The following is a 10,323-nucleotide window of genomic DNA, read 5'->3' on the forward strand; positions in this document are numbered from 1 at the left end:
CAACGATACTTAGCCTAATCAGTCCTCTTATAATCAGGCAGCCGCACAGGCTATTCTACACTTGACTTTATTGTTCATCCAAAGCCTGTATAAATGAGTGTTCATTCAAGTTACCTATCAGGGCTGTACACTTACTTTTTTAAGTGGTAGCACTGGTGCTAGCAAGTTAAAAATTTTAGTAGCACAAAGAAAAATTTAGTAGACAGTTAACATGTTTATTGTGATATTGATCAGAATTTCATTTACATATTGTTGAACAGCAATTAATCAGGTTCTTTCAAATTTAAACATTAACAGTGTTGAATGTTTCCAATGCACATCAGTCTGTGCTGATCTGAATGAGATCTTGTTCTTAAACTTGAGACACAAACTCTGGCCACTCCTTATAGTTTGGCCGCCTGGAACGTTTAGATGAGGAAAGCCAATGGATTGCAGAATTTGTTGGGTCGAATGTTTCCAATGGACCTCCCTCAGTGCTGATCCGCATGAGATCTTCTGTGGTGGAGACATGAAGACTGCTCCGGACAGAATTTTTAATTCTATTCCGGGCGGAGAAACCTCTCTCACACTGGGCAGAGGAGATTGGAAGCAGCAGCATGATTGCAACCAAGTGCAGGATGTTCTGTAAAACAGCAACTATTTGTAAGTTCTGTTTGAATATATTAAACTAATTCTATAGATATTATTATTGACATACCTCAAAGTCATGTTTGTATGGCTCTTTTGTCAGAAGAGTCTGCCACAGAGCTAGGTAGTTCTTGTCGCTGAAGGTGCTGGTAACAAGGACCTTCAGATTCTGCCACTCCTCCTGCACTTTGTTAGCGTTGCATCCTCCTCTATGAAAAGAAATGTGATGTGTGGGAGTGAGAAGTGTGAATATAAGGAGAGGTAGTTATTCAGGTAAGTAACTCCTTAATGTGTGAGTTTAAATCAATCTACTCACTTTTTAAGGATGTCACCAAAATGCTTGAGGAGGACATCAACCTCTTCAATGCTGTAGTTCAGCAGCTGGATTTGATTTTCAGGCCAGGCATCGTGGTTGAACACCCTGAAGCAACTGACTGCATTGGAGGCTTGATCTTCAGATCCACTGAGCAAACAGCTAAAGCAAGAGAACAAGAGTTCTCCAACAGCTATATCCACAGCTGTTTGCTGTTCAATGCAAGGTTGGCACCATCTCCTTTCAGCTCCATTCCCTGAAGAAATGTAGTACAAATATAAACAATATTAATATCATTTTTTAATATTATGTGGAATCCCTCACTCAATAATACTATCAAAATATTACAAAAGATTCATTACTGAAGCAAAGCATTTTAAATATTAATATATTTACTGTCAGAATGCCATACAGCCCTGCCATTCCTTCCTCACAAACCTGAAATTTGACTTTCCCTGTTGCTTTCTGGGTGCATGCAGTGAACCTCTCTAACATTCCACCTCTTTTTGGCCTCACTTTCATGCCCTCCAACTCAATCACTGTTCTCTGGAGCTCAGATGTGGCTTTTGGGAGAATCAGGTCATTTTTTTTAAGAGTGCAGCTAAGTCTTCGTAGCTTATGGAACATATCAGCCAAAAAATGGCTGAATGCACAAAAGTGTGCACGCTCCATCTCGCCCTTGACCTAAAGAGCAAGCAATTAAGAGTTATGTCCGAATTTAAATTGAATTATTTTTACAATAATTTGTCTGTGAACACAGTATTTAAAACATGAAATAATAGAAATAAAAATAAAATAGTTTACTTTTCTTGCCCTCCCTTGCACATCAGCAGAGGTAGCAGAGGCAGCAAGGTGATCCATGTGTTGCAATGTGGCTGCATACTGGCCACTGTCCTCAGCAAGAGCCCCTGTCTTGGATGGTTTGAGCAGAACATGCAAGGCTCGCTGAATATGTGGAACCCAGCGTGTTCTTTACACACTCGATGGGTTACAAATGTCACTCCAAGTTCCGTTCCCAAGGCCTGCAACTCTCGCCGTGACTTCGGGCTGTAGTGGTAGGTCTTCCACACAAGGTGCAGCAACTCATACACCTTGGCCACCATAGGCTCCTTTTTCTGAAGGGTAAGGACCACAAGCTCTAATCTAAATATCAGTTAAAAAGAGAAAAGGTGAGGAAAAATGATGTGAGGAAGCAGGAACAGTATAAGACTAACACAGAGAATTACACCTACCTGTGAGCCATGCAGTGAAAAGGAATCACATGATCCCCAATTTCTCTTTTTAAAAGAGAAATAGCTCCTCTCTGGTGCCCCATATTAAGTGCGGCTCCATCAGCTCCAAATCCAATCAGCTTCTCAATCCAGCCGTTGGTGTCTGCACCCAGTTCATCAAATGCTGCTTTTGTAGCCTCCAGTATGCCTTAAATTAATTGATATATTACATTTTTTAAAATCCATTAAGGTTTTACAAGAGAAACAGTGAAAATGAACACTTACAGGTGAGACACCTCAGGTGAATAGGGTAAATTTTTTTACTTATTGATATCACCATGAAACTTGCCCAGTTGATTACTTTAAGACAAAAAAATATTACAAATTTTCTGAAATTGTGTGTTTAAATATGCAAATGAAGTGAGGCATTGTCTACTGAAATATACGCTAATTGGCATACATTTCCAGAACAGAAATCTGAACATTGGATAAAGCCTGGTTCAAAACTCTTGTTTCATTGTGTTGACATATTAGAGCCAAAGGTATTTACAGAGGGAATTTTGGATATTTATTTTTATTGCTCCATAAATCTGAAAATACTGTCAATACGGTCATTTATTAATTTCCCCCGTGTTTTTAGTAATAAAATGCTGTATAAACTGCCATTTTATCCTGTTCACCTGTAGTGTGTCACCCTCCAGGAAAACAATATACGTGACAAAAGGGAGTATCAGCAAGGGGCATGTCAGGTAACATTATGTAAATATAATACTGACATTTACTAACCTTTTGCATGAGCGTGTTGTACTTCTTGCTGTCCGACAAGTTTATTCACTGGTTTCCCGTCTTCAATGAGCCGAACGTACACCACCTCACACTCTTTTGTAGAAACGTCCGTGCCTCCATCAATCATAATGGACAGATAATGCATGTGCTTCACTTTAGTAGCAAGTTCACATTTCATTTCGTCCGCTATTTGCCCTATCATTTCAGCACAGCGCACATGATTGTCATATGTTGCACTGACATTTATACCGTTCTTCTTGTGGAGCATTATTAATGGGCCAAATTTGGTGAAGGGCAGCTCCTCTTTCGTGACACAGTAGGCAATGTTCATCTTTATTTTCATTTCTCTCAGTACGTCCTTGTTCATCTTACTGAGTTGTTTGTTGACAGCAGCGGGGACTGTCCCTATGCGGTCTGGCTGACTTGAGACGAGGTGTGTATCTCTGCAGGCAATGTGTCGTTTTGTGGTGCTATGTTTTGAAACGTTATCCTGTTTAAATATGGTATTCCCTGTAACGTAGGGCGTCCTCTCTGCCATTGTTTCGCCTGCCTCCATACAGTATTTACAAAACACTGCTTTTTTGGCCTGATCGTAAACAAGCCAAGGAAAGTCTTTTAACCACTGCGGGTTGAATCGATAAGTTTTTGTAAGGTTATCCGAGGAGACTGCCCCGTCTGATGATGAAGAGATGAGTGTTGAAGGTTCAGACTCCGTAACGTTAACGTTACATGCTGTAGCGACAGATGACTCCTCAAAACGACGTCTTTTTTCTTGATTGTCGTCATTGTGGCTGGTTGAGGTTACAGTAACTACCAAAAAGTACCTTTTCATTTTGATGCTCCTTCATTAATGTTGTTGTTAGCTGGCGTAGTTTGTAACAGACTGTGGAAAAACTTGTTTGTCGTGGTTTTCCAGTAAAGTTCAGCGAAGGCGGGGTCATTTACCAGGAAATGTAGTTCTTTAGTAGTTGAATTGAGATGGACAGTATACACTTAGAACTACAACTCCCATGAAGCAGTTTCCCAACAACGGACGGGTACTTGTATAGGTCAAGAGACAGTAATATTCGTTTTTCCCACTTTTTTTTTAGACATGATGCCAGCGCAACTGATTTGCACATATGCAAGTGGATACATATTTCTCTTCGCACAGAATTATTTTTATTCGCAAATGCGACACAAACTGTCGCACTGTACAGCCCTGCCTATTACGCCAGCTTGATTGTTTCCACCATCTTCATAGCTTCATCGGCAGAGTCGAATCAAAAAGTCAAGAGTGTGTTCTGTAGTGCCAAGAGGCAGCGTCTCCGTCATTGTTAGCCATCTCGTTATCAGCAGCAGGTGGGTTAGTACCTCTTCGGCTTCTAAGTTTTTTCGGTCCCATTTGCCGGCGATACTTTGCTGAGCATATTTGGTATCTTATACCCGTTCCACATACTTCTACTTAGTTTTTCACCAAGTTATCAACATATCACCCATTAAAATGCAAGTTTAGGGAGAGTTGGCTCGGGAGCGTCTGAACTCACAACCTCTCAGTTTGACGTCATCACCGGAAGTCTAATTCATCTAATTATTCACCTTTCTGCATTATGGAGAAGAAACATTCACAGGTGTTCACAGGTTTTTCCTCATACATGCTCTCAGTGCTCTTTCTAGGAAAAGTCACGGAGCAAAGAGGATTATGTGTGATAGCATAAACAAAAATAAATAAAACACAAATTACATCAACTTACAGAAATTCCTATCAAAGAAATGAAAAAAATAACTTGCATAAACGCACATACCTGCATTATGGAGAAGAAACATTCACAGGTGTTCACAGGTTTTTCTTACACATGCTCTCAGTGCTCTGTAACACCATGAGGAAAGTCACTACGTCTCCTGTTAACCAGTCTCAACAGTACACTCTAGCGTGACAAGCTACGTAGCAGCCCTGCAGCACACACGGACCGCGACAACTTCTCCTCTAATTATCAAATTTATGCATGAAAACAAACATCATAACAGTTCTATCACATAACGCTGTGACTACACCAGCTTTACAAATATTTTTGAGTAACTTAAATTCACTTTTACAACAAAAACCATGAAAATACGAAGAACAGCAGATACGCTTACCTTTCTGGGAAACGTCACGGAGCAAAGAGGAAGTAAATCCCATCGAAACGCAGTAAGTGCAGTTTTAGAAAATAAAATACTCACTATACTTCCGGTAATAATCAGACCTTTTCTCTAACATATATGTGTTTAAAACATTAATATGAACATTTATAATAATACAGTTTTCTCCCAGCATTTCAACAAGACTCCAGGAATAAAGAAAAACATGACAGCAAAAACGCTACCCTTCAAAATAAAAAGTTTGCGCTTCCCTGCCTTGTTCATAATATGGCGCAACAACATCACACCACTACATGTACATGTAGTTAAGTATCAGCTTCAGTTCACAAACGTATTGTCACATGGTCTTTTCATAACCATATATTGATAATTTAAGTGATCCTGATATGAGGCATTGGAATACTATATTTTATTTTAAGCTAACATTTTATTGTTACAAGAGCAAAAAAAAAAAAAAAAAAAAAAAAAAAAAATCACATTTCTACCACTTTTAAACATACCTGGTAGGCCCCAAATTGGTGGAGATTTCTCTCCACTTTTGTGCCTTCTTGTGAAGGTTGCGATATGCCTGCAATCTTGTGTCCCAGAGCTCGTCACAGAGGGACATTTTCTCCTCCATCTTGCTGTTCCATAATTATTTTCCCCTCCATCTTGCTGTTGATCTGAATTTTTCCGCCAATTTTTTTCACACTCCTCCACATTCTCTGCTATTGGACGCACCGAGGTGTCGTCACAGTGCGTTGCGGTCAAATTAAAAAAATTTCAATTCAAGCGCAGGCTGGTGGCGCACAGACTCTGCGGCAGGCGCCCTCTCGCGCGCCGCTCAGCTCGGCAGAGGTCTGCGCTTTGCGCACTCTATGTGAAATGGGCTTTAATTTCCGGTTCACCTGTCAGAAAAAAATGGGTGTGCTGCAGAAGAAGAGGGGAGAGAGACGATTAGAGGAGAGACAGACGCATGTGCGCGTAGAGACAGTGTTTGCCGTGTTTTTCTCTGCTGAGGTGAGCTGTTCGCCAGTTGCCACGCTTCTGTAGGCCTATGGGACTGTCTATTACTGAAAGAACGTGTTTCTTTCGTTGCAAAGTGAGCTAACTGAGTTAGCCTCGCTGCCACATCGTGCGAGAGACTGCGCTCGTATCCCTTCCCTGTGCAGTGATGGAGAGGGCCGCTTGGACCAGAGGAGCTTCAGCGGACGTTGCAGGATTGATGGTGAGGACGAACTTTCCTGGTCATTTGGTGAGGTTGTGGATCTTGCTGCTTGTTGTTACTGTGCTGCTTCAGACGGAAAGAACATGGCAAACACTGTCTCCACACCCACATGTGTCTGTCTCTCCTCTACACCATTAATCTTCTTCAACAGCGCACTCTTTTCGGGGTCACTAACATTATAACATGACAATAATTACTTTTAGGCTTTTTCTCCTAAAAATACTGAACAAACACATGAAATACATTTTTTAGGCACATGTTTTAACCATAAATTTATGCATTTTAACTTTTTAATTTAAATGTTTACTTCCATGTTATATCGACTTAACCTTGACAACTGAATATTAATCAGGCATCTTCAATAACTTTAATTAAAAAAACACTTTAAAAGAGAAAAAAAATGAAACTGATATTTATCAAGCCATATGTCACTCTGCAGCTTGGCAGCGGGATTTCTGCTGTAAAGTTTAGTTGATTCAAGACACATTAAACACGGCTTAGGCTAATAGCAAGACTTTCAAACACAAGTACAGAAATCAGCTTTACTATGAATCACAGGATTCACAGACAAAGCATTTGTCTTTTGCTGGACACATTTTCCTCACAAATACAACATGCTAATGTTTTTAGCACAAGTCTGTGGCATTTTACTTTTTATAAATTAGCCTAGTTGAAGCAGACTTTTCCTCTACTCATATGAAGCAGGATAAATCACAAACAAAACTTAAAAATCAATTTTGTGGGGGCTTTATTGTCTTCACAATTTATTGTTTCTTATCTGTGAAATTAAAGTAAATAAAAGCTTCATTTCCATTGAGGGGCATAGTTTCAGCCTATAAAAAGTGACGCATAAGTATAAATCCCGCTTTAGTGAGTAAAAGCCAATACTTTATCAATGCACCTGTCTAACTGTTCAGCTTAGTTTGCCACATATCTTAAAATTTACAAGTGGTACCTGTAGGCAGTGAATCACATCAGCAGCAGCCTTCTTTAAGATGTTAACAAGAGATCTACTGTGTTTTTCTGGAACGATCTTTGTCTAGAGGTTGAGGAAGTCCTTGTGGTTGGCCAGTTCTATAGGGACTATTTGTCCATGGTACCTGTGGAGGAATATGTTTCTCAGTCGGCTTGAAATTCAGGTAAAATAAAACTAGGACTGTAAAAGCACTCAACAAAAAACAAGAGCCACAAATCACAAGATTGTGGAAAAAGTTACTCTTAATCTCGTTATGCTCAGCTCGTTGGAGATCATAACAAAGAAGGGAGGTCGACACAGGAACAGCTTTTAAATAAACAAATAACTTGAAATATTCAACAAAGGCAAACACATGGTGAAGTCAGCAATCAGTTGTGTGGTGAGGGTGTTGGGTACTATGAGTCTGTGGGTGCTAACACAAGCTATGTGTAAAAGGAAACCAAGGTTAAACTCAACATAATCAACCCAAACCAAACAAGCCCAAGGTGGGTGCCTGAAAGGCACCAGCCTTCCAGGGGGAAGAGAGAGAGCGCAATCTGGGATTCACCCAGCTTTTAAAAGCCCCAAGCAGGTGAAGCCAATCCCTAAACGAGGTGGGAGGGGCAGGTAATCAAGGAGGCTCTGGAGGAGGAAAGCAGAGGCAGGAATGCAGAAGGTGATAACTCATCTGACTTCTGGTGCACCATCTAAACACATTTTAGAAACAGCAAGAAGGAAGCGCTGACTGACTGCTCCAGCTGGTGCAGGTGCTGTGTCATGCTGGCTCAAAGGGACAAAGAGAGAAATGTGAGACAAATAAATCATGTGACTATGTCTCATCATCCCATTTCATTTCTTTTTAATGTTGATAAAATTAATTTAGTATCCTTTCTCTTCATACCTCAGCCCTGTGTTCAGCAGAATACTCATGCGACCATGGCTGTAGTTTGCCACCAAGGCATTCAGTACAAGATTGGTTTGCTGCTGTAAAAAGTTGTTTGCAGATGATGCCAGTTTCAGCAGCAAGGGCAAGGGCCTGTTCCCTCCACCTCCGGGTCCATGGCTGCACAGGCCACTGCAGAGTGCAGGTTTTTCACCTGTATCGTTAGTACAAACATCATCAGTCAAGATTTAGTGTACACACTCATAGACAGATGTCAGCAAATGAAAATGCATGACACAAAAAGAGGGAACTACAGATACCAAGAGGAAAGTTTGTACAATACCTGCTTAATGAGGACCAAACACACTTCATGGAGTTTGGTCTTCAGGATCTCTGAATGGTGCTATACCAGAGCTCAAATGATTTTCAGGCTGTCAATTTCCTTCATCCTGTATGTTTAAATGTAAAGAATGTTTAATCGATAAAAGTTACAGTTGACAGCATTTACTGGCTCCTCACAGGAGTTCAATAGGAAAGTGTCTGGCAAGCTGTATTGATGTTAAAGTGAAAGGTAAATTTCAAACCAACTAGTTGCACCATGATTGACTTAAAATCAAGCATTGGTTAAGCTGGTACAACAGACTGCTCTCCAGTGTCAGTGTCTTACCAGTTGTCAGAGGATAGGAGCTTGAAGTAGGGAGACAGACAAAACTTACCTGCTCCATTGGAATCTTTTGTAGGAGGCAGGAATGTCCTGCATCAAGTTCCTCCTCTCTGGCTCTGGGGAACTGGTTGAGGTGTTGGGACCAAAGGAGTGTCTACTGGGACCCTCTTGGAAGTTGGTGCAGGGGTCCTTCTGGGTGCCTTTGCAGGCAGACGAAACACTCTTTTCCTGGACAGAGGAACTGGCCGTGGAGAAGGAGGAGTTGGTCTGATTGGGGTATCCTCAATCAGACCAACTCCTCAGCTCAGGAGGCATTCAAGTATCAGCTGAGCTGAGGGAAGCAGTTGGGCTCTCGTCTCTGTCTGCCATCTGAACCTCTTGACATGCAAGAACGGCCATCTCACTGCCAAGAAACAACTTGTTCCAGAAGGAGTTGTCCTCCTCCTCATACAAACTCCCGGGACTCCTCTGGCCTCTGCCGATGTCCTCCACGTTGACATGGAGAACATCTAAAAGAGGAATAAACCTCATTGCTCGGGAAAGGCTGGGTGATGTTCTGAACAGAAAGTCCAAGTCTCTTCAGAACAGCATCTTTTTGGGCTTTCTATGTAGCACACAGCCTTCCTATGTGAGGAGTTGATGCAGCCCTACATATGTCCAGGATCTTGGACTCACTGGTGAAGCCATCAAGGGTCTCCTTCTGGTTCCCAGTCGGCTGTGGAAATAAAATACAACCCAAGTGAGTAACTTGGTAATCATTACAGTTGAATGGATAATTCAACTCAGATATGAACAGAAGGTAGGTCAGAGATGAGTGGAGTTGGTGAGTGTTTGGGAGCTAGTTACATGTAATTAAATTACAAAATAAATGTAATTGTAATCAGTTACAGTTATTGAGAAAAAAAATTAAGTACAGTTACTAATCAAAATGTTAGCCATTACAAAGGAATTACATCCCAATATATTTATATATATATATATTTTTTTTTATAAAAAAATGAAAAAAAAAAAAAAAGTAGAAGATGAACAAATCTACTACAGTCTATGTACAGTTTTAGAGTGAAAAAAGGAGAGGAGCACCATGCAAAAGTTTGGGCACTCCAAGACATTTGATCACTCTGACAACTTTTTCCAGGGTCTGAGACCATAATTAATTAACAAGCATTGTTAAGAAAAGTCAGGTGATGCAAATTTCAAAGCTCTATAAATACTCTGCCTCCTGAAACCTCGCCCTGTCAATCAGCAGCCATGGGCTCTTCTAGCGGCCTAGCACTCTGAAAACCAAAATAACTGGTGCCCACGAAGCAGGAGAAGGCTAAAGTGTTTTTGGGTAGCTGTTTTCTCAGTTCATAATGTAATTAAGAAATGTCAGTTAACAGGAACTGTGGAGGTCAAGTTGAGTTCTGGAGGACCAAGAAAACTTTCTGAGAGACCTGCTTGTGGGATTGTTACAAAGGCAAATCAAACCCCCAGTCTGACTGCAAGAGACCTGCAGAAAGATTTAGACTCTGGAGTGGTGGTGCACTGTTCTACTGTGCAGTGACACCAGTGGTGTA

The 10,323-nt window shown here is 40.9% G+C and overlaps 2 protein-coding genes across 3 annotated transcripts; both read right to left on the minus strand.

Moving 5' to 3' along the window:
- Positions 1-304: 304 nt before the first annotated feature.
- LOC125889084 (uncharacterized) lies at positions 305-1,415 on the minus strand. Its single transcript, XM_049576771.1, has 4 exons — positions 1,379-1,415; positions 944-1,196; positions 698-836; positions 305-622 (listed from the first exon to the last, which is right to left on the minus strand). The coding sequence occupies exons 1-4, from the start codon at positions 1,413-1,415 to the stop codon at positions 353-355; spliced, it is 699 nt and encodes a 232-aa protein (XP_049432728.1). The 3' UTR covers positions 305-352.
- Positions 1,416-1,446: 31 nt separating this feature from the next.
- LOC125885589 (zinc finger protein 862-like) lies at positions 1,447-5,067 on the minus strand. 2 transcript variants are annotated; one of them, XM_049571262.1, is made up of 6 exons: positions 5,056-5,067; positions 4,722-4,786; positions 2,938-3,051; positions 2,173-2,359; positions 1,745-2,083; positions 1,447-1,624 (listed from the first exon to the last, which is right to left on the minus strand). In XM_049571262.1, exons 2-6 carry the CDS (start codon positions 4,741-4,743, stop codon positions 1,516-1,518), a joined length of 771 nt encoding a protein of 256 aa, XP_049427219.1. In that variant the 5' UTR covers positions 4,744-4,786; positions 5,056-5,067; the 3' UTR covers positions 1,447-1,515. The 2 variants fall into 2 exon arrangements, with proteins under 2 accessions (XP_049427219.1, XP_049427212.1); XM_049571255.1 differs by lacking the exons at positions 4,722-4,786; positions 5,056-5,067 and having other exon boundaries at positions 2,938-4,069.
- Between the last annotated feature and the right edge of the window lie 5,256 nt (positions 5,068-10,323).

Source organism: Epinephelus fuscoguttatus, linkage group LG1, assembly GCF_011397635.1.
Source record: "Epinephelus fuscoguttatus linkage group LG1, E.fuscoguttatus.final_Chr_v1".
In the NCBI taxonomy this organism is placed as follows: Eukaryota; Metazoa; Chordata; class Actinopteri; order Perciformes; family Serranidae; genus Epinephelus; species Epinephelus fuscoguttatus.